Below are 25,274 nucleotides of genomic sequence, written 5' to 3'. Positions count from 1 at the left end.
ATGGTCTTTATCTGGGGGCTTCGCTAACATTGCAGCCCCCAATCAAACACGACCCCCCACCCCTCCAGTCAAGCAATAAAAAGTTTAAAGCTTACTTTAGAGCTATTACCCACCCATTTGCAAACTGACACCTCAGCTGTTTAGTTAGATCACCAGTCATTCTGTTCAGGAAAAAGAAACTGAGTAGCAGAGAAGCATCTCACCTCAAGGCAGGTTGGGGGAAAGATCACTCTGAATGCCTACAGGCTTGTCCTGACAATAGCAAAAATAGCAAATGCAAGAGCTGGGCACATTTATGGACTGATCCCATTACCACCTTGATAGCAGTCAAGGAAAAATGATGGTCTCAAAACTACAACAATTTGCTCTTGCAGCAAACACCAGCTGTACAAAGTCTACCTGCTTAAGCACTGATCATCACTCAGTCAGAAGACTGCTCAATGTACTCAGGGTTTCCAGGACATAACAGAATTAACCAATTAACCAATTTTGTTCACTTCTATTCCAAAGACCAGTTACGATGCAAAAGCTAAAATGTGACAGCAGGATCTCCAGACTTCTTCACTCTGCCTCTTCAAGAAAAACCCTGCCTCTAATGATGAGCATGATGGAAAACATTGGTATGGAATCATATTTAAAAAAAAGAATGAAAAGGCAGGAAAAGACAATGCAGGTTGCATGCCAGCATAACTTCTTTTCAATTTATCAGCACTTACTGGGAGACTGGAATGAGCCATGAACGTATAAACCACCTCAAACCTCAACTGGCTCAAACACTTTCAAAAGGTGCATCGAGGCTGCAACCAGAGCTCTGACCTCAGCATTGCATATGCAGACCTGAGGCAGTTTTTCCTCTAGACACCTTGAACTGCACATACAGGGATGAAGTGAACACACAGGGGACTTAGAGCAGAGTTCACTGCCCACGCTGCTGTCTTCTCTCTAACTACTGGTGATCTCTACTGCACCCAACACAAGCATGCCTGTAGACACAAATGCATCTCGAATACAGCATTGGGTTTGAGGGCACAGACCACCTGGTATGCCGGGGTGTGCCCTCATAGCCTTCAAACCATGGTGCGCAATGTTCCCATGCAAACACTTGCAGCCAGAGTAAGCATATGGCTGTCCAATATTTAAAGTAAGGTCCATCTGCCTACCCTCCGTGTTGGTCTCCCACACAATCCTAAGTGATCTTAGCAACGCGTAATTTATTTAAAAAAAAAAAAAAAAAAACTCCCAAACTATTCAAATTGGGGACCAAGCTCAAGATTCTTTTTAGCAGTGCCTCAAGTCATGGGGTATTCAGGATAGTCAGCAATTTTTCTAAAATCAAGTCCCTTACTTAAGAAGTCTAAATATGGACATAAAAGCTTTACTCCAGATTCTTATTTTTGAGAGCTTTAGCCTACTTTTATTAAGCACTTTGAAAGCTGGGATTACAAGCTCACGGATGGTGCATTACATTAGTCCTGGAACTAATACTTTCCTCAAAAAGTCACTATTAAAAATCAAAATAATTTAAATCTATGTGCTAGCTGAAGTCAAGGGAAGGGGGAGAAAAGGGGAAACAGAACAAGCATACAGATACATGCAACGGCATAGCTTTAAAGTCCAATATCTAATGCCCTGCTAACCTTTACAATTAATTACATCTTCTCTACGATACAAAGGCCTCAGTCATTTGTAAGTTATTGAACTTTAAAACCATCAGTGGTTGCTGAGGCTAGTACAGCTACACAGACACATGCTCAGGAATTCACACATAAGAAGTGCTAGACCTAGGACATGTATAATGCATTCTCTGTATCTGAGAAATCAAGATTATTAATACATCCTCAATAGAATTACCACACATTTGACTACAATATTTCTTTCCTAAATGTCTTTCCCCCGTTGTAAAATCACTATTGTCAGAGAGCCCCTGATACTACAATACAAACAAGACTTTGTTCATCTAGACAAGCTCAACCTTAAAACTACAAAGGCAAAAGGACATGCATCTGAAATTAATCAGATATTTTTTCTTTCCTTTAAAAGAAATGACAGAATTAGGGTGTTAAATTAACATCTTGATCTGTGCAGTCAAATCAGGATTCTGGCTATTCCCAACAAAGCAAATTACCCACTGGGCAGCCCTAAATTGCAAAAGGAAGTGCAAATTTCTGATTCCTGCCTCCAGGCCTATGAGGGAAATAGGATGTGAGCTCCATGGGCAAAATAAAGACTTTTCCTGGAAGAGAATGGAATGGCCAAAGCAAGGCTGAAATGAAAGTCTGAAGCAGTGCTTTTTCTTCATGAGGAAACTCGCATCTCCTTGCTCAGCTGAAGTCACCATTGGTTTTCTCAGTACAAACCACACATCCATATTGCTAGTAGCAAATGGGGGAAATAAGTAAAATTCACTACAGGCAAAGACAGAAGCTGAGCACATGGCAGAGAGATCTTTGAGCACTAATAAGAATGTAACTCCAATGACAAACTCTTAAGACAAATCTAAATTTTCTTATAAAAACAACTATCAAACAGGTCATTTAAACGTAGCACTGCCAAACTCAGAACAGCAGTGCCTATAATACTGAAAAAGAGAAATCTCAGTATGTCCTGCAGAAGAAGACAATAAACTACCAAGAATACGACAACAGTAGGTAAAAGCTCTCTGGTAGAAGTGCCTGGGTGCTCAGACAGGACTCTTCGCTTTGGACGTTACTGACCGAGGAATAGCTGGCTATGAAAACTGCTTATTCTGCCTCTTCTTTGAGGGACAGGGATTTACAAACTTTCACCTAGGCAATGGAGGAGCGAAGAGCTTGCTACAAGCCCACATCTCAGTTATTTAACTGTTTTGTTTTGTAAGAGGAACAGAAATTAAGACATGAACGACCAGCCAGTATTATCAGTTACTAGAAAAACAGCTAATTTTATTTCAAGTTATCACCCCTTCCTGAAACACTATGGAGAAGTGTTTCTAAATGGAGGGGGGGATGGGGAGAGTATTATACTCATACCTCTCACAAGAAATGGTAAAACTCCTCTAAGGTGTGACCAAAAAAAAAACCTACAAAAAAAACCCGGAGAAACTAACACTGGAAGAAAGAGGAGGGAGGAAAAGATTTCCTATGAACCAAGATTATTCAAAAATGCTAGGTTGTCATGGAAACTGCTCAGGGAGGGTCAGCCAGCCTCACCTTTGGCTGCAAGGATCATCTGTCAATGCCAAAGCACTGCAAACACCACAAACACGCACTCAAAATTCACCCATCAAAATCTTTCCAGTCCAGGCCGGTGCTCTCAACAGCACAGCATGAAATGACGTTCTCTCCTTAAAGAGGCTCCTTTCAGCATGAAACAATTCTGTTTAGGAACCAGTTTGATTTTAGTCTACTGCTAGAAGACAAAACCACCTTAAAGAAGAGAAACTCTTAGCTTCATTTTTCACCTTTCTTCACCTGTAAGTCACCCCTCCCTCCTTCCTTCCCCCACAGTCATGTACATGTTCTAATTGCAAAAGGAGATTTAATCACTCGGTGTTTCAGTGTTTCAGCATAATAGACACCTACTGAAACGATCCAAGGTAAAAATGTTCAGTTCTCAGGGTTCAGCTCTACTTTCACAGCAGATAGAGTAAACAGGCAAGTACGAAGGGAAAAAAAACAGCCCAAGAAACCAGAACCAATCCTCCCACCCCACACACCTGAAAAAAAGAAAATAAATTTACTTCCCCAGGGTCACTGAGCAGCCTAAGAAAGGAAGTCAACACACAAACACGTACAGATTTACATCTCAAAATCTGGTCTGTGGCTAGTCTGGCTCTGTTCTACTCCCTTCCCCGAATCATCCCTGAATCAGTAATTGCAGCCTTTGCAACTACGAGAAGAAATTCCAGTGAATCTCTGCCTTGAAGAGCTCTGGAAAGTTGTAGGTCACTTGTAAAAGCCCTAAGCCTAGCACCCGCACCTCTCTTCAGTGAGAGGAGTGAAAAACAGTCAAATATACTTCATTATTTTGGGGTAAGCTCAGCTCTAAATGCTGAACCTGAAGCTCCCTCACGCTCCTCCCAGAAGTTAGTTCTGCACAGGATCATCAAAGTTAAGTGAAACCAATGGCTCTGATGCATAGTTTGAGTAAGTTGTTTCACTTGGGTTATGTACTAACTTGTTTCTAAGTCCAAGAAGCAGTGGTGTGCAACACTCACTGAGCTAAATAAACACAGACTCAATTTTCTCCCCCCCACCTCCCCACCCATTTTTCTTCTTGAAAAGGGAGAGGCAGAGCGTTTTGGAAAGATGCAATAGAAAAATGGTGGTTACAAATGCAACATTATATTGACAAGCATAAGACAAATAAATGTTCTTGTATAAAGTTCTTTGCATACAGATGGGCAACATGCTGTAGTAAACTGGTTAAGAAAATTTCTGATAAAATGGGAGCTATATTTTGTGAGCCAAATATACTTTATGGCTGACTGGGAACATACAATTTTTCTTCTCGTGTTCAGGGAGTGGGAGTAAAGTGCAACAGTTACAAATTCTGAGACATAAGCAATGGCTGAAAAAGTGAACTGATGATTTTGCGTATCTCTGCATGAGAAATTGAAGTCCTTTTAATAAGGTTTTGGGTTTTGTTTTATTTTACTACCATTCCTCTACTTGCCTGTGGTAATTTACTTTGATACACTAGAAAGTTGCCATTCAGCACTTCAGCACAGGGCAGTTAACCTGTGTGGCAGGTTGTCTCCATGAGGACATGGGGCTAAATCTGAGCAGTGAAGCGGGCACTTCTGTGATACAACGACCTGTTCCTTGGAACACAGCACAGGGGGAGCAAAAAGATACAGCCCCTCTTGCCCGAAGTCCCTGGCCCTTTTCCTATCAGCAGCAGGTCAAAGGGAAGCAATTTCTCTCTCTCTTGGTCTCTCCAGGGCTTGTTCCAACTCTTGCCCTTAGTCCTTCAGCCTCTGCTGCCTTACCTTTCCACCTCTGCTTGGCAAGTGACCAAACCTTCACCACTCCCCATCCCCGACATGGACTTTTTGTGCAGCTCTGCTTTTGGAAACATGCCTGTATTGGGTAACAACTGCTTTAGCTATCTGCTGCCACAAAGGAGTTTATCCGTGCGTATCAAGCATTTTTAAAAAAGCACATGAATTTGTGTTACATTCTGACTAAATATGACCAACCCGGAGCAGTATTATTAAAGCTTGTTCCTTGTACTGGCAGAAATGGAAGAAAAACATCTTGTGCATATATTGGTAAGTTCTTACAAACAATCCTGCAAGGCTAATTTGGGAGCTGCTTTTGAGTTTTTCACATAAAAGCAGCAATTTATTTTAACAAGGTTCACACAGACACAAATAGCCACACAAAAATAATCAGCAGAGAGCATGAAATAGCATGAAATTAAAGAAAACACTGAACAGTAGCTGACAAGCCTAGAAGAATTTTTAAAATATAAAATGACAATTTAAGAAAAATTATTCCTGTATACATTTAGCCTACTTACAGTAAGTTCTGCTGTATCTTTCTGTTTCTTCCTCCATTTACTTTTGCCATAGAGAGATGATATGCATAAGAGATGGTTATTTATGAATGAGCTAATTATCTCCCAGTGTTTATTTTGATCCTGTTAATGTACTACAGCAACCACAGCACAATGTCACAAGACCTATACTTACAAAATGTAGCAATTTAAAATCATATACATTAACCCACAATGAGACACTAAAAGCAGTTTTGGGTGAGCACTTGCAGCTCTAAGTCTCGATCACATCTTGAGTTTTAAGGCTGAAACTTTCAACACCTCTAAAAACATGCCATTCTTTTCAGTTCCTCTGTACAGACGTAGGTGCCTAACTTCAGGCATGTGAACTGAAAGAGATTCCACGTGTATGTGTGTATAATAAAAGGACATCAGATCTTAAAAAAAAAAAATTGTGTTTATTGTACAATCCTATTAGTCAAATACTAATTCATGAACAATAATGTTAGAAACACTTTAGAGACAACAGAGGAGGTAGGTATCATTCTCTCTAAGAAAAGGGAACAAGAGAGCCCCCCAGAAACTTGCAGGGAATTAGTGACAAAGACAGAATCGCAACTTAAATTTTGTAACTGGAGGTAACCTGTTCTTCAGTCATGAGACTCCTTTTTTTAAAAGTAGAGGGCATTTTCCAATCACTTTTATCTGTACTGCAAAAGCATGCATGATTTCACAATTTGCCACCCCTAATGTGCATTATACAGTGAAGCTGGAAGAACCTCCTTCCCTCCAAAACCTACTTTGTGCTTAATCTAAAAGGATTTTTAAAAACAAAGCCTACCATCTTTGCAGGTCTTTCCATTTTCAAGAAGTTTCACACCAGTGGGACATGCACACTGATAAGAGGGCTTGGTAGGAGACATCAAACACAAGTGGGAGCAGCCACCATTATTAATTCCACATGGATTTGTAGCTGTTAAACATAAATCACACAGATTAATGCTTCTGATAATGAATGACCTCATCTCATGTGTTAAGACACATACGGCATTTGAGTGGTAGAATTGGTGGCAGCAACACAGATTAAAGAAGGAAATGATAAACACAGAACAAGGAAAAATTAATTCCAAGTGTTGAGTAGTGGGGTATTTATGGTACCAAAATGCACGGATGTTGAACGTTTCCTTTCTTGGGGAATTAGCACTTAGCTCTAAACAAGAGCCTTGTTTCAGCTCTGCTCTTCTCATTTTCACAAACTATTCAGCATGTCAGTGCTGAATGCATAGTAGGTTGTATATATAAAAACAAAATGCAAACACAGTAAATTAACACAATGGTTAAGACAGTGGTTATTACACAGAGCTAGTCTTGCTTAATATCATCTGCCAAATTAACACTACTTTCCATTCAGGAACTACTACTTGGAAAAAATAAAAATACCACGTTGTCTAAAGTTATGGCACATGAAACAGAAAAAGGAATACGACAACAGGATAAATGTGGCAGGCAGAAAATAAGCAAGAGGGGGTTTTTTTGCACTTAAAAAAACAATGTAGAGAATATTTGGTTTCTCTTTGGGTCTTTTCCCAATCTCTGCATTGGAAAAATTGCATCATGACACGAGTGAAGCCACCCACCGCCATACAGAAAGACTAATTAAGATTTTTGCAAATCAGTTCCAACTTGCAGTTAAAAAAAGAAAGCAAGACAGCTTACCATTTGGCTGCCTCTTTTGGCTGAAAGCATGGATATCCATGGGAGAGAAGATGTTGGAATGTATTTCACGCAGGTCCTCCCCGGAGTGCTTGCTGCAGGCCAAGATCGAATGCGTGTTCCAGTCAGTCCAGTACAACGTGTCCCCAAACAGCGTCAAAGCAAAAGGATGTGGAAGGGAGCCTTTAACCACTGCTTGCCTAATACGAGTACAGGGAAGAAAATGAACGCTCAAAACACAATTCATGCTATGGTTTTGCTTGAACATAGCTTTTGTGAGAAGAAGTTTTACAGTGTAAGCACTGTTGATCAGAACTTTCTATTTAGTTACGGGGAACAAATACAGTGCACCCACTTTGGGGAATGATATGGGGGAACAACACAGGAGTCCTACTTGCAGGCTGCCTACTGATGCTGAGATGGCCAAGAGATGCCAACTGAAATCCTTACTTAGGTCTGTGGCTATTTCTTAGCACCCTTGTAACACTCAATACCTGTGGGGCTCTATATCACCATGCGCAATGGGGAGAATGCCAGCTGATTTTATGGAAGTCTGACTGCTACCTGCCAATATACAATGTCCATCATTTCCAGCCTCAGCAGATTTCAAACTGAGACAACATTTGGTCAATTAGCAGTCCACCCATCTCTTCCAGTTTCACTCTTTTGAACCATCAGAAAAATACTCTAATGGCAAATAGTTTCACTATAAAGAAATCCTTAAAGTTACTTTTAATGATTCATTATTATGATAATTATTAAGCTATTGTTTTTATTATAAGCAGTGCCATTAAACAGAGTTCTACTGATCTGCCATGGTAATGGTATCATTTCTAAGCAAACTGGGTCACTGCCTGTCTCCAGGTTCATAAACAAAATTAAAGAGTATACCCATATATTTTATGTATATATACAAACACAGGCTCATCAGCCATCACAAAAATGCAGCACAAACATTACTGAAGACAGTTTTTCCAGGTTCTTGCGATGTAGAAACTAATTATCTGTACCCAAGCTCCTCAGAACTGGAATTAAGTAGCTCAATTCTTATGGTTATTTTATTCAGAATCACAGAAAAACTTAGGATGGAGAGGATCCTGGAGGTTATCTGGACCAATACCCTGCTCAAAGCAGGGCCACACAAGTACCATTTACACAATTGCTTCTTCCCACCTCCTTTCTTTTACCTGCGTGGGTGCACATGCATTCCCACGTATGCAAGCTCCCACTGAACAGTGGAGATCGCCATCCCTCTCCCAGACTAAAAGCGTAAGGGATTGACACACAGCTCTACTACTCCTCCAATATAGGGTACACCATGAACACCAGCGTCCCAATTTTCTTCTTGCAGGGAAGAGTCTCATTATCTGTCTATTTACTGAGGAAACACCCCCATGCTGTATGCATCACTTCTGCAAAGAAGTCGGTAACTGAAGTGGTTTAGTAGAGGACAAAAATACTCTTACTTCCAAATATTTTCCATTAAAATATAACAGAACAGTATATTAAAGCAAGAAACTTGAAGGTGTCTTCTGCCAATGATTCTGAGTACAAAGAGACTGCAGTCATTACTGCTCTTTCACCTTCGCTTCAGGAAAAAGATGCATTATCTTTAAAGCTTCTATTTTTTTCTGCTCCCGAGAAAAACACATACATTCCCTTACTTGTCACTCCAGTGTTCCAATTCTACACCAAACAAAATTTTCTATTTCTTGATATTTTGCACTCAAAAGTAGGACATATTATCTTTCCTTTCTTATCTCTGTCTGGAGTCAGGTATATATTTGCTTCTAATTAAATGCACCAACTAAGCACCTTACAAAAGACTACTGTAATAAAATTTACAGCTGAAACCTACTAGCCAAACAGTGAAGCCAGAATGACACAACGCGCTCCAGTACCAAGAATAAAGGCATTCTAATTCTGTAAACATTTTTACCGACCCCACCCCCAAACCCTAAATGCCTTCAGATTTGAATAATTTTAGTTTATAGCAGGCTTGGAGACTAAGTCTTTATGACAAATTTATGACATTTGTCATATGGGACAGAAGCAATAAAAGTCCAAAGCTCTCACTGCATCCAAACCTGCACCAAAGACAGCATGCCCATGCGCAAGGGAAGCCAAATTTTTCTGAAGCATTCTGACTATCCTGCAATTCACTTTAAAAGAAAAAACAGAGGATTTTTAAATGCCATTAGTACCTACCATTCCTAGTGGGAACAAACCTTTGAGTACAATAGACGCTGCTAGACGTCCCCAACTTTCAGACAACCATTATTCATATGACAATGCATAAGGTGAACTGTGACCCTTATTTAAACCAGTCCTTATCTGGAGAGATTCAGGAGCACTTCATTTGACCGCACCATCAGCCACAGCCTTGAAGCAATTACTCTTAAACTTGTATAATTTTTCTTGGCAGATATAAGGTACCGTCACATGAAAATGGCTTTGGGCCCAAATACAACAGCATGCATTTCTTGCATTTCATTAAGATGAGTATTACCAGTAACACATACTCCATATCCCCCGTTTCCAGCAAGCCATTACAAGGTGATAGCTCACTTCCAATCAGCAAAACCAGCAGGGCTTTTTTCCCCCCCGAACATACTCCACGGGCCACACTGTCAGCCTTGTTGAACGGCAGCCACATGATGTGTGTCAGTACAGAAGCAGTGGCCGAGTTGCAATAAATGAGCCCCCACAACCTAATGGCGGGGGGGGGAGGCGGGGGGGGGGGGGGGGAGAAGGGCTGGAGAGCCAAGGTGCTAAAAAACAGGAAAATGAAGGGGAGAGTGAGCAAGAAATGTCCTTCTGATGGCTGCCATGAAGCAGTTATGCTTTAGTGCGATCTGCATTAGGAACTGCAGAGCTCTGGTTTTGGTAGGTGAGAAGATGAGTCTTGACTTCTGCCTTGACCAATTATTTACTAAATACACCCAGGTGAATGAAGGGGACCAGAATGTCACCCGTAGCACTCAACTGCTGCACACAGTTGACAGGAGCAGGCGCTTCCCACCTACAGTGCATTTCACAAGCACCCGCGTGGGGTTTGGGAGCAGCCAGGTCTCCACGTTTCTGGCCTCGCTAATAAAGCCACCGACCTGGGTACCAGGTACGGTGCTGCAGGTGTAATTGGACTGACATGACCTGACAGCTCTTTGGTGGCAACCACCTTCAGCCTCTACATTATCAGCCTAGGCTTGATTAGAACAAGTGATACGACAGCAAAAAGCACTACAACCTATTATCCTTCACTAAGCTCTTCAGTTCCTTCAAACTGCTGTACTCGTATCATTAGTCTCGTTAAAAAGAGACACCAGAGATGATGAGAAAGGGAGAGATGAGGATAAGGAGTAATGTTATTTGTGCAGGAGACATCTCTAGGGCTTCAGCAACATGCAAATTGGCTACATATTAGATGGCACTAAGCACACACTAACTTTAATAATTTTCCCTGTGCCAGACATATAATCACACAAATTTGCCTTAAAAATCTTGATGGTGATTGACATTTAAAACGTCACCATCTCTACTCTGTTTAGTTGGCTGGGAAGGAAATGCAGAAGGGGACAGCAGAGAAGGAAGCTGGGAGGAGAAAGAGAGAGAGAAAACAAGCAGTTTCCACAGAAATTAAATTCCATCTGTGTTGTGTATCGCGATTTCCTAAATACAACTATTTATAGTATCATCATGGTAATCAGAGATGCAATTACAATACAAACTTGTTATAGTAAAGAGTTTTCTACTGCCTGAGAAAACGTAGATCCAATTTAAATACATTCACCTTTGTTCTATTCTTATTCTGTTAAAGAGGCCTGTGAAATACTTTGTGAAGATAAAGGAAACAAATAATAAGTTAAAGCAGGCATTACAAAAGGGGCTACTGAACTCTGAAATGGAATACATACATGAAAATTCATAGACAATCTATTCAGTTTTATATTAACAATGACAAAAGTGCTCCTGCTTCAGGATAATATGCATTTCAGACAAAGACTAAACTCACTTGAAATAAAAATTAAGAGTAAAATGACCAAAAAAGATTAACTTTAAATTCGTATCCTTTATCACGACCAGGATTTCCTCAGTCTGCCTTTATTTCTTTTTCAACTAATACTAGCTTCAAATCCAAAGCTAGATTTTAGCTATGAAATTTAAGAATTCTTCGCATCAAAACAAAGCTACCAAAAATCAAGATAATAAAAATTTGAAATATCATCAGAATTACTATTTTTCCCTAGAATTTTAACAGATAATGTTTTATATCCACGCATAGTAGCATTTCTCCATAAAAATAAACAAGCAAACACTTTCAATTAACCAAATCCCTTCTATTCTGGCTGCATTACGGTTCTCTAATTTCAAAAACTGATCAGAACACCTGTAGAAAACCTGGGGTACTTTAGACATCCTGGCCTGTACGTCTCTAAACCATTAACATTCCAGCTTCACAGTCACTAAACTCCTTTCAGGTGACCTCTGAGGCTGCCTGCGCTCAATCTCCAGGGCAGGTGCAAGAATTTTCACATTTATGTTTCAATCCATTTCTCCAGTGTCCCTCTGGAGGATCCTGTACCTATTACCATCTCCTAGGCTATTAGAAAGGGAAAAAAAAACCTACTGTTGTATCAGTCTTTGCAATCCCATTTCAAATACAACTGTGAAGACTGGGAAAAAAATGAAAGTAATTCATCTTAATACTATGGCAAAATTTACCATATTGGCATCCTATGACAATACAATATTAAGACCTGGAAATTCATATCAACTAGAGGTAAAAGCTTTCTGATTACTCTATATATTGTTGACAAAGTCTTTAAGGGATGTTTATATCTGCATTTACTGAATTTTAATGTATTTTCCTTCTTAGGCTATACCAGATCAATTTTCAGTTAAAGATACCTGGGGGCTACATTCTTATCAGGCCTTCCCCCCCCCCCCCCCTTGGTATATGAAAAACAAACCAGAAAGTTGTTATGCTGCAAATACCATCACATCTTCCTTCATGAAGAATTAAAAATGTAAAGACCCATCTTCTGAACCTTGCTTTTAGTGCTCATCATGTTAAAGAAAGCATATAACAGACAGGCTTGCATGAAGCAAATTATAATATTTTACACAAAATGTTTTTCTCCATCTACAGATTACTTAATGCCTGAGCATTCAGGAAATTGCAAGAATTACACAGCTTCAACTTGTGACAATTAGAAATATTAGCAAGTGGCTGAAACACTTACAGCATGAATCCCGCACACCATCAGATGAAGCAGGATGAAAGACCAACAGACAACCATGTAACACCACACCAAGGATGCCACAAGGAGGGCAGGAAGCTCCAGTTCCTTCAGAAGCTAACAAGGTTTCCTCTCCTGCCAACCTAACAAAAATATTTGCAAAGCAAACTTGGAAAACTAAGCTGGATTTTTACCATGAATGCTTGTTCAAATATTCCTATCAGGATATAAGCCTGGTTCTAATTACATGAGAAAGTAAACAGGAAACATGACTTGTGGGATATAATACTGTCTTTTAAAACCAAAATATTTTCTCTTTTGCCACTTCTTTAAGCCACAATTGCCATGTGTTTCCAGAAAGTATACGTAACAAATAACAGGTCTAGCAATGACATTTCAAATCCCACCTTCAATGAAAATCTGAAAAAGTCAATCAGAAGTAAAACTGTGGTTGAGAAATGAAGTCATTCTGTGGGGCATTTTTCAGGCAAACACCATCATGACCAGCAGTGTAGATGAAAGGCCTCCGGCAAGAGGGGAGGAGACTGGGAAGCCAGCACGAGGAGATGAGGGAGTTTAGGAGGAGGTGCACCAGTAGATCCACTGACTGCTGAGTGGTCTATGTGCTTCCTAACTGAAGCTGCTCTTCCTTTGCTTTCAGCAGAGCTATGATCCTGAACTAATTCTGCATTTGCCATCTCAGGTCTTAGAAACAGTATCGACAAGCTGCTCCATTGATCCACCTGGGCTAATCACCCTGCACTACATATTTTTATTTAAAGTCTAGAAATATGCAGAGACCTGTGACCTAGTGACTCTGGCTATATACACAGTGTATGTGTCTCTCACACAGTCAACTACATACGTTTTGAAGCTCCACTTTTCCAGCTTTTTATTCCAGAAGCACCTCAGGGAAGAACCAAGAAATTCACCCTAGCTCTGTGTCCAAATAATCTAATTAATTCTGCTTATGCAGGATTCTCTAGCAGTTTTAATTAGGGCACTATTCGTCTTCTGCACCGGCCTGTAATGTGTTGGTGAGGTATTGAAACAGGCTTTTCACCATAGACTGGTTCCTCTTCACTGCTTGAGGATATTAAGCATTTTTTATCTTACAGAAATATACACAAAGATATACACAGAATGCAATATTTTATACCTTGCACGTAATGTCATATATTGTACACATCATAGGCAAATAATGAAAAAGAAACTCTTCTAAATGCAGGGACACAGTATTTTTAGTGTTTCATCAAATCTGCAACTAATCATCTGGCAGACAGACATGAGCTGATGCTTGAAAACAGAAACTAGAAAAATCAATGCTCGAGTGCAAACTTAAAGACATTCACCTCCTCGCAAGAGCTTCCCAGCTTTCTGACAGTTGCTGAAAGTATGTTTTCTTACAGTGGCCTCAAAACCCATCTCATTAGCACAAACACTTCCTGGGGGACCTTGTAAATGCATTTCCCTTCAGCCAGTAATGTGTTAACTTATTAATTAGAACTGCTGCTGCAGGGTAAAGGAAGAGAAAATTAATTCAAGAGCTGCCTTAGCAGGCCAACCTATCTCGGGTACTCTACTCACAGGAGAGCTGTGTGCAATTCAGTTTTGTTTAATTAGTCCCACAAAAAGCAACTGTTCGGTCTGATAAGAGCGGGGCGAGAGCTGCAAAAAACAAAACTATCTCTTCTATGCACCAATTTAATTTTTTAATTATTACATTCTGACATGAAAAACTGTTCGTTTCTTTCTCTCTCTGGCAAACCAAGGGCATTAGTCATCAATTTCTGCACTCTTCCTCTCTGTTCTAATGAGCCCATCACTGGAGTAGCTAGGGCTAATAAGTCCCAGGGCTAGCAGGTAACGAACGATACATCATCCCCGTAAAATTTGCTGTAGAGGTTCTCTCATGAATTTATGACTCTACCACATATTTACTGAGTGCTACTGCCAGCACTGTCGTACTGCTTGCTAGTTTTGATGCACAGGCTCACCGACTCCAAAGGGAACTTATCTAGGTCCTGTCCGAAGAGGTGACAAAAAAAAAAAAAAAAAAAAAAAAAAAATCAAGGCTTCCTTTGTTTCTCCCCCTGCATATTCCTCCCACCTGCCTACTGTACTCTTCCACTATCCAGACCCCTGCAAGCAAGAAGCAAAGCATCCATGCATATCAATGTCCTTCTCTGACAAATCTTTAAATTTTAATTCTTGTGTAGTGCCAGGTGTAGAGACGTGATAGTCAGACTACAGGAATAAAAGGACAAAAAAAGTTATGGATTTCTTACAGATTTAGAAATATGCCAAGAATGTTTTCCTTTCACTCATTCCAAATTTTAGACCATTGCAGTCTGAACCTCAATACTTTAATACTGTCAGCGACACTAATTAAAATCTTTTCCAATTCACATTGTATTCTCTCTCACCATCCAAACCACAAAAGCAGTTCTTTGAACTGTTTGAAATTCTTTTTTTGATATAAAGATGTTAGTTCCTGCTAACTATTTCTCACTTCCCCCAAAACAATTAAAACTCATGTCATCCTGCTTTACACGAAGCTTTTACAATCACATTTATCTGCTATAGACTCTTTCCCACTTCATGTTATGCAACACTAAAAAACTTGAGACAGATCAAATCTTTACTCATCTGCTCCCTTTGCTGAAAAAACTATTCAGATCTAGAACATAGTATTTTTATGAAGCTATATGTCTTTCAATAACTCAAATGCCTTTTTCATTTCTTCAATAGCTCCAGCTTCCAGAAGCATAAATATTTTCCCAGACATGTTGACAGTAGGCAAAGCAGCAGAAAGACTAGTAACACTTCCAACGATAAAACAAAAAAAATCTGGTTTAATCAAGAGAAATTTAGATAGCAACAAAAAAATTAAACTTACTTTCTAAATATAAAACAGCAGTTAGAAGAATGGCCTAAATATCAAGAACAAATCACCAAGACTAGCAGTTTCTAAATAAGCCAAAAAGTCTGTTTTAAGTTAGATTATGTACTCAATGATAATGATCTTGTCTTGCCCCATTCTTAACTGTACAGGAAAATAACTCTAAAAGGTGACCCTCTTAAAAGCAGATTTTAAAAGGCAGTGGTGGAAAAAAGGTGGCCTAATCACACAATGGCATCTTTTCACATGGAAACAAGGCTATTTGATCATTCTAGCTGTGTCTGTACAGTATCCATCTCCTCCAACCCCATATCCCAATGCATCTTGTATCTCTTGGCCAACCACTCAGGAAAGCAGGCATCACAAAATTTAGGGTTTTATTTTTACTTTTACAAGTTTTCCTTAACAAATGGATGGCTGTGAAGACACGAGCAACCCTAAACCCCATGTATATGACCCACCTGACAAGAGGAACAGCTGAAATAAGCTGCCCAGGAACACTTTGTGGAGCTGCCAGACCCAGCAAGAGTGCACAGGGGACACAGACAGGAGCAAGGGATAATGCTGGGTGAAGGAATATGAGAAGCCATAGGTGCATTTGAGGGATGGCAAGAAGGAGGGAGGAAAAAAGGGGGGGCGAGGGGGCAGGGTGAACAGGGCATAGGAACATACAGAGAGAAGCCAGAGGGGACTGCTGCTGGGGTGGAGGGATAAGTAGAAATCCTTCTACACCCAGATGTTATTAGTTCTACTGTTCATAGAAAAATCTGATTAGTTTTTCTCCTAGTCATCGCCACCCCAAAAAAAAGAAAAGACTGAAGGCTTTGTGGGTTTGGGGTTTGTTTTGGTTTGGGGTTTTTTTTCCACTTAAAAGGAAGATCTCAAGGGTTTTTGTTTTGTCTGCAGAATTAGAAATTGTCTTCTCTTTTTTAGTATCAGAAAATCAGTTATTGAAAAAGATTAATCAAATAATTAAGAGCCAAAATACAGAATTACAGCTGTAAAATATCATATTGAGAGAGGTGAATTTGCTGAATAACTGAAAGACAGTATTTAACAAAAAGAGAGTCACTTTAGACAGCCCCAGAAGATCTTTTTTCCTAAGACAGGCAGAGGCTAAGAGGTCACAGCAGAGAAAAAAAAAAAAAAAAAACCATAAAACCCCATTGTAGAACAGATTAACTTCTGCAATTCTTTCCTTTTTCTTCCCCTCCCAATGATGTAATTGCAAAGAATAAAAAACAAAACAAAAATGCCTGGATACAGATGTTGACTGTTTTCTGAATCTTCAGAACTTTCTCATGCCTAGGGAAAAACAGGTGCTGTTAGAAGTGGTGTGCGCGCTTCTGAGCGCTTAAGGGAAGTCATATATGCTTTCCTCTCTAAAGACAATTTCCCTTTCTTCCCCTCAAATGGTAACATATTAGCATACTGCCATGAAATATTTCTGATACGTTTCAGTATCAGTCTAAAAAATAAAAACAAAAACTTTAAAGTATTAGACTAATTGTTTTGTTTTTAATGAATATGTAAGAAAGAATTAGTAGATCTAAAAATCTAAATTACTTGTCTATACAGGTTTTTATTATAGGTTTCACCAATCCCAGAGAATTTACTGTGGAATGAGGTAACTGCTGGGACCCAGGTGACTTCACTTCTATGTCATGAGACAGCTGTTAGATGCAGCTTTCTGCGGACAGACAAGGTTGGTCAGCCCTTCACACCAAGAAAGATCAGCACCTTCACAGCCTCATCTCTAGAATGAATCATTTCCAGGTTAGCCAAAGGCAGACCAGGGAATAAACACCATTAAAATAAAAACAAAATACCAAACCCAAGTATATTTACACCGCTGCGCAACAGACCACCAGTAAGGGAAAGATTGCAAAGAAGTCTGTAGCAAAAGAAGACTGAAAACACAGTAGTGCCAGCAGGAAACACCGAAGTAGCTCTGCAGCCAGAAAGACTGGAGACACTAGATAAGACAGGGAGGTTTGTGCTCCGTAGGAAAAACACAAATATAGATTTGGATGGTGGTGGTGTCAATTTTTGATCGGTGGACACTTTTCAAGCAATTAACATTTCAAAAAAATTCTCTACATACTGCATCATTTTCCAGGGGGTACTATCAAAAGCAGTACCATTTAATGCAGCGCCCAATTATGCACTCTGTTCCTAGAAGGGCAGCCGCCAGACTGCAGTAGTGTGTTGTTACACTAAGGTGGTCCTTTCCCTCTCATATAAATAGAAGAGCACAAAAAAAGGTGACTCAAGAATAAAACGAGCCACCAAATTATCCTGTTGGACAAAGCCACTGAAGTGCGTTTTAGGTGTGATGGTATCAGTAGTCATTTTGGAGTGGTACTTTCTTCTCACTGGCGTTATTGTTTGGAGGGTGGGGTTGTTTCGGTTTTGCTTGTTTCTGTTACTCCTACAGCAACTGTGAGCATTTCATATTTGTATGAGAATTTCACATTTGGACTGCAATTTTTCAGGTGGCAAGCTGTCACATTGAGCCTCACGTGTGATTGCTATCAGTAGAGATGACTCTTTTTAAAGTTTTTACACACTGGTTTCATGATCTCCCTATTCTTATCACGGGAGATATACAACATACAAATAATTTTTAACAGAGAAAGAGATTTTAGGGTATTCCAGTTAACCTGCACCAATTTTAAAAAAAATTAAAAAAAGACTCAAGTCACTATTGTACATGACAATTCCTATCCCTTTCTCTCCATTACTTGAAAATTTATGTGACAGTCTTCCTTTTTTAAAGAAAGTATCACTACGAAATATTTCTCTTTTTTGTTACTATTAAGTTTTCTTTCTTGTGAAATAAACAGCAAGTGAAGGACTACTTCAAAATAGATATCCTTATCTCCATGTTTTGAATTAACAAAGCTAGTTATAATATTTATATCCAAAGACACAAATTTAAAATTGCATCCAACTCCTGTTACTTTCTACGAACAAACACCATTACAAAAATACTGCATGAACTTTTGGTCTCTTAACAAGCAGAATTTAAGAAGAAAATGACATAACCTTTCAAACCAGGGTTACAACAAACTGTGGAGTTCAAAATAAATACCACAGGAAGACAGTGGATATGTTTCGTGCGTGCTGCCTATGTTCCTACTCACAAGTCCACACAAAACACCTATCTTGTCAATATGATTGATTTCTTTATGCCAAATTAACATTTGTGGTGAAAGAAGGGACAAGTTCCTAAGAGGTCAGAACGAAGAGCATAATAAAGGACATTTCATGCCCAGATAAACCAGCTGAAGCATCACAAAAATTTGCAAAGAATAACCTCAAAAAATCATCTCTCTATATGATACCTTGGGCACAAGCTGTGATTGATTTGTGTGTGCAAACAGTACTTGTCAAAGCTACCTCATTTAATGAGGAGGGTCATCACCCAAATTAGGGATAAATGCATATATACAAAGTACCAGTTATACCCTTAATTAAAAAGTAGCCGTGACTGGATCAAAAAGAATTACATCATTGCTATAAAACTGTTAGAGGAAAACAGTCATTTTAGTATAGTTCTCTGTAAAGACTGTTTTCCACTAATTTCCCAACCCCTAGGATTAATGAAACTGAAATATTAGTATATGATGACCCATTTTTTCAGATTATTTTCTGCATTTCTGAATACCACAGCAACAGAGCACAGAAGACCTATTGAAAAGGGGCAGTTTTGCTACATAGTCTTACACAATGAAGAATAGAATTCAAGGATTTCTTTATGGGACTGGTTCTGAGAAAAGACTTAGTGAGAGTTACAGGATACCCCAAAGAGGAGCACACATTCAACTTCACAGTGTTGGAAAGGGGAGGATGGGGAAGGATAAAAGCTTCTGATAGCACTAGTTTGCGTAAAATTTTGCGAGTGCTAACACGACGATTCCCTGCAACACAGCTTATGATGTTGCTTAAGCAACATCTGCTAAGAAAAGCACCACATTACATATATCAAACAAAAACTTCTTACCTATGACTTCCATCCAGATTTGATTTGTGGATGAAATTCAGTTTAGCATCTGCCCAATAAAGTTTCTGTTCCTCATAATCCAACGTCAGTCCATTTGGCCAATATATGTCTGTGTTAACTATAATGGAGCGGCTTGAACCGTCCATCCCAGCACGTTCTATCTTTGGCACTTCTCCCCAGTCGGTCCAATACATGAACCTATAATTATTTTAAAAAGAGAAAAGACAAAAAAAGAAAGTAATCACATATAAATCTACAACTGGAACATTGGCTACAACTTTCAGTAAAGGCAAAGGCGCTCTCTATTCCGCAGAGACAGTGTCTGTGGAGCTCTGTTCTACTGGGTAAAGTACACACATTCTGTGAAACACAACAGAACAAAGTTACTTTACAAAAAGCTGAAGAAAAACAGCTTAAGACAAACCCACAGTACTACGTCATGTTATACTTCCATATGTTTGTTTCTTTCCTTGGGTCAAGTGAGAAAGTTGGGGATATCCAACAGATCCTGACAATAATCTCAGAATTCAACATTAAACAGCGAAGATAGATATTACAGACTATCACAAAAGTACACCAGCCTCTTTAACATGGGTCAGAGCATCGCGGGGGAAACAGAAAAAGAAAGTGTGTGGACTTATAGTGGACATAGCAGTTGCACGCGAGGCAGTGAAGCGGATTTGATGGAAGACCAATTCATGTCCTTTTTTTCCAGAGAAATTCAGAGACAGGCAGCTAAGTCAACATGTTTAGAAGCACAGTCTGCACCCAGTGACTGAGCAAAACACTCTGTAAAATCTTTTAAGACTAGGGAAGCAAGTTTTAAAACATGTTAGCATATACTGGCACATGTTTAAACATGATTTAGCCAGTAGTGGGGGGAGGGAAGTTACCTAGTTGCATTTAAGACTGAGGTGAAGCAAGGGAAACCACTTTATTATGGCTGGAGAATAGTAGGGGATAAGAATATTTGTCCTTTTTCTGCAGGTGGTAGAAAGTTGATTTACTTTTGTGGGTTGTTAACAGAATGCATAACTAAACAGAAGTAACATATAATATAAACAGATCTGACAAAGCGTGTCCATGGCGCTTGCTCTGTTTTGTTGTTGCAGCTGGGACAGACAAGAAGACTACTGTCCTAAATTGCTTCTCATAACCTCCTGACATCTGCCAGCATACCTGCTTGTATCTGTGCTCCCTAACCTGCCTCAGTCAAAACAATCCAGATTAGGAAAGATCTGAAGCCTTTAAATTAACCCAGATCATCACACAACCACAACATGTCACTATATGGTGCCCACATGTGAAGAGGCCTGGCCACCCATCCTTTAAAGAAAAACAAATGTGCAACACATTTAAGAAACATTTGCAGATGAAGTTATTCTTGGCAAAGACTTATTTTTTTTATTTTAAAAGGTCAGGAAATTCCATGTCATATTTTCCCCCTTAATTCATGTTTACAGTGTGTTTGTTTTAATGCAGAGCTATATCTGCAGAGAGAAATGCAGCTGATTAACACAAATATTGCCCTATTCGATCCCAAGTGAGTCATTCTTCATGGAGCAACGTGCCTGTCTTAAACACAGACCACAAATATCTGAGGAGAACATGTGAGATTTCTGTAGGCATAAACAAGTGCTACAGAGAAACTGGTTTTTCATCAGGAAGAAGGGAAAAAAACCAAATAATTTTCAGATAGGTAGCACAGAAGCAAGTCACCTGGTCAAGCTATGCAATAAGAAAGCTACATACTTGAAAAAAGAAAAGTTAAAAAAAGTCAGGCAGCATTTCACCAGCAAGCACATGTGAGAAAGAATAGAGAAAAAGAGAGATTTATTTTAAACTTCTTTAAAAAGATCCTTCTTTGCCCCAGCTGTGAAGTCCTAGACTTCCAAATACTTCATCAAGGTTAATAGGTTCCAAGGCTCTGGCCACCCTGCTAGACCGATTTTTCAGGCTGAAACAGCTCATTAGTTGCTGTACAGCCTCATCTTATTCCCTGTCTCCCTCTCACCTCTCATGCACGCTGCAATTACTCAAGCAAAAACAGGTAAGGGTAGTTTGGTAACAAAGAAAAGCCTTCCTGGACTTCGCAAAACCAGCCCTATTTCATTTGTCAGAGGAGCACACATGCACATAGAACTGGCTTTAAGATTCAGTAACATTTCCAGTCAGCTCTGGTGACCTCTGCTTGGTTTCTCCAATAGTTTTTTTTTCCCCCACTATCACCTGTTTGTTTTCCTCCACCTTGCTTGAAAGCCTACAGGTTTTAATATCTCAATCAAAAATCTTTGGAACCAGCCCTGCTCCAGCCAACGGCATCAAGGGCTGTGCTTCACTTGGGAAGTCTGGCTTTTCACTGCTGCAAAAGTAATGCAGGTTATAGCCTGATGACCATTTCTTTCAGTAACAGTTGCTTTTAAGCAACTTCTTGCAGATCATCTTTGCTTCCAGTACAAGGCTTATATGGCCACAGAGGAAACTGGATTCAAGGAACAAGTCTAGGGTAAAAATCAGTTATCAGTCTAAATGCATTCCAGCACACAGCTCCATGCACACTTCCACTTGCACGCAGGGTGTAGGTTTCTATAGCTGACCCAACCAGCACGGGTGCCAACAGTAGTCACTTTCTTACTCAGTGCACTCAGGTCCTTTTCTGCAACAGCTGAGCAAGTACAGGGTATAGGCACCGGGTATAGGAGCAGGAGGGGATGGAAGAACTGTGTAAAACAGCTGGAAGAAATGCCCCTGTCGTAACCATGCTTTAAGTTAACTGCAACTGATAAGAGGCAAGGGAGACCTGGCTAACATCCAAGGGAGAGTGGGGGGGATGGACAGACGAACACAACTGCAAATTCCCATTGCTGCAGAGGTCTTTCTATAGATTTTTCTACAGAGACCTCAGATCCCTCTTCCAGGTAATTTCAAACTGTTCACATATGTGTGCTGGTTCCTCCTTTCTGGAAGGCTTAGAGATTCTTGTTTCATTATATAATGGTTGGTAAGTAATCCATACGGAGACCATACAGAAAGGAAGATGTTACAACATACAGACTTACTGAACAATGGTAAGCCAGCCATACAAACAAGGTAAGGTCATTCTCCCTCCTCCCCATCCTCTTCAAACACATTTAAGTATTTCCATTTAAAAAAACCAACCAAACAACAACAAAAAAAAGGCCACCACCAAAGCTCACAGGATAGAGCAAAATATTAAGTGAAAAGTAATGTTTTATGCTAAATTATGGCATTCAGATACCACCAGAAGACTACTGTTCCGTTTGCCTCTCTTCTCATCCAGTTATACCTTGCTATAAAATTTAAATCCAGGAATCAAGATTTTAATTCTGGCCCAGAAGAGGAGAAAATAGAAATTTAAAATTAAAATCTATACTACCATTTGAGTTTTAAGGAAAAAAAACCATATGTAGGTAGCATGTTTACTGTACAGTGGTACAGGCACAGAACTGGGCTCCATGCTGGGCAATCCCAAATCCATAAGATCCAGAGGGCAATACACAGACATGCTGTAACTGACTTCAGCAAGCCTGCTTGGGCCCAGAAACAGGAATGCTTTCTCATGCTTCTTAACTTTGGCTCATAGTATTGTTATTCCAGGCAATTACAACCAGGACAGGCTGGTACTAGAGCTCCGGACCTGTCCAGCTGCTTCTTACTGCCTCCTTGCTGAAGGTCACCCCCCACCGGGGTCAGAATGGGGACCACGAGCCCAGACCCTGCTGCTGTACTTCACATACCAGTTACTTCATCCAAACTCATCTTCGCAAGGAGTTTAAAACTAGTATGGAGAAGCTGTAGTGCAGCAACGCAATCAAATGTAAAAACTGCCAAACTGAATAAATCTACCCTACGCCTAGGGATTTTTAAACATACATGTCATACTTTCATACCTAACAGGAGTAGTAGACTTTAGCAGGAAGACCTTTAATTTAGTATCATATCAACCCATATAGAGACAAATCTCTCTCCAACCTAATAAGAAGTAATACCACAGCTGATGAAAACTGATCCCGTTAATCTAGTCTTCTTTTTCCTATTTAAATAATTAACCACTTGTCCTGGTTTCAGCTGGGACAGAGTTAACTCTCTTCTTACTAGCTGGTACAGTGCTGTGTTTTGGATTTAGTGTGAGAATGATGTTGATAACACTCCGATGTTTTAGTTGTTGCTAAGTAGCACTTATCTTAAGCCAAGGACTTTTCAGTTTCCCATGCTCTGCCAGCAAGCAGGTGTGCAAGAAGCTGGGAGGGAGCATAGCCAGGGCAGCTGACCTGAACTAGCCAAAGGGATATTCCATACCATGGAACATCATGCCCAGTATATAAACAGGGGGGAGTTGGCCGGGAGGCGTGGATCGTGGCTCTGGCATCGGTCAGTGGGTGGTAAGCAATTGCACTGTGCATCACTGTTTTTTTTACTTCCCCCCCCTCCTTTTTTTGTTATATTCCTTTTCATTACTATTATTATATTTCATTATTATTATTGCTAGTATTGTATTTTACTTAAGTTATTAAACTGTTCTTATCTCAACCCACAAGTTTTACTTTTTTTTTCCCCTTTCCTCCTCCTCAGCCCACTGGGAGGGGGAAGGGGGAAGCGGCTGTGTGGTGCTTAGTTGCTGGCTGGGGTTAAGCCACGACACCACTGTATTTTTAAAAACTTTGGTTTTAATCATATAACCTTAATATTTTGAACTGCTTCATTATTTTTCACCTGTTGTATTTTCTCCCTACTGTTAAATGCCATGCTTGTCAGACTTTACTAGCAGACTTTGGAAATGGTTGCAAGCTGTTATAAAAATCTAACAGAAAAACAACAACAACAAAGTGTATTTCTATCTATCTACGCTTGTAATTTTAATATTAGGGACTCATGTCAGGCAACGATACAGCCCCTCACCCCTTTAAGGAATTAAGGCACATCAAGTATTTGACATACACTTATAGAAAAGAGGAAGGTTCTTAGACTGCTGTACTTAGCTGGTATTTTGTTTGACTGTGGCCCAGAATGTTGGTTTATCTTATAAGGTTATACCATCTATAAAAATTATGAACAAATAGAGGAAGAGCTTTGATGTTTTTTCCCTACAAACTTTTTTCTATGCATCTTTAGATTCAGCATTTTTAAATTTTTGCATCTTGGGTAGGTAAGGTGAACCCAGGCAATAAAACTTCCTCTTAAAAGGCATCAGAAATCACTATGCACTGTACAGCTGTAACTTCACAGTTTTGATTTGCCCCAAATTAAAAGGTTTTGCCACAGCAAAAAAAAGGAGGAAACAGTGTTTCTTGGTTCCATTCTGTGCAATGAACAAATATAATAAATAACAGAGCTTCTTTTCTAAAAAGCTCATAAAGTCTAGGCACACTGACGGCAGAATATCCCACATACATAGAAAAAAGCTTGCAGAGTACAAATACCAAGATTAAATGCTATAATTTAGCAGTGATTTCTGACAGTAAGCACAGAGGGAGAGAAATTCATCGCCAGCACCCATCAGCTTTGCAACTTTCTGATCCATACCGCTTCCCAACGCTGAAGCAGATCCTTTCAGCCCTACTATCCCACACGAAACTAGGCTCCTGCTAGGAGTGTCATTAAAACACCAGCCCCCATCAAGATGCATGCAACTGTTTCACTCATTGAACAGAGATACCCCACGTGACACTTAGCTGATTTTAAGGCAGTTAATTGGGACACCTTACAGGGCAGACAATCGTTTACCTTCCTGAACATTATTCAGTGGGAAGAACAGCTGCTTAATTGGGACAGCCAATTATTTGGAGAGGCCCTTCACAGTGAATGCTCCGACTTTGCAATTATGCTCATTTCAGCCCCTAAGAACCTCTGAGCTCTACAGGGACCCAAACAGCCGCCAAACTTCAGAGCCTGCAAAGGTTTCAGAAGTGCAGCA

The 25,274-nt window shown here is 39.8% G+C and overlaps 1 protein-coding gene across 1 annotated transcript in view; it reads right to left on the bottom strand.

Moving 5' to 3' along the window:
- Positions 1–25,274, bottom strand: part of LRP6 (LDL receptor related protein 6) — a 126,154-nt gene that overhangs the window by 51,649 nt on the left and 49,231 nt on the right. The window contains exons 3-5 of the mRNA XM_050894834.1: positions 19,340–19,537; positions 7,195–7,391; positions 6,320–6,451 (exon numbers count right to left, since the gene is read on the bottom strand). Coding sequence (XP_050750791.1) covers positions 6,320–6,451; positions 7,195–7,391; positions 19,340–19,537 — 527 coding nt within the window. The remainder of the gene's footprint in view (positions 1–6,319; positions 6,452–7,194; positions 7,392–19,339; positions 19,538–25,274) is intronic.

Source organism: Gymnogyps californianus, chromosome 1, assembly GCF_018139145.2.
Source record: "Gymnogyps californianus isolate 813 chromosome 1, ASM1813914v2, whole genome shotgun sequence".
Classification (NCBI taxonomy): domain Eukaryota; kingdom Metazoa; phylum Chordata; class Aves; order Accipitriformes; family Cathartidae; genus Gymnogyps; species Gymnogyps californianus.
The sequence above is the reverse complement of the archived record's forward strand: the minus strand, read 5'-3'. Positions and strand labels throughout refer to the sequence as shown.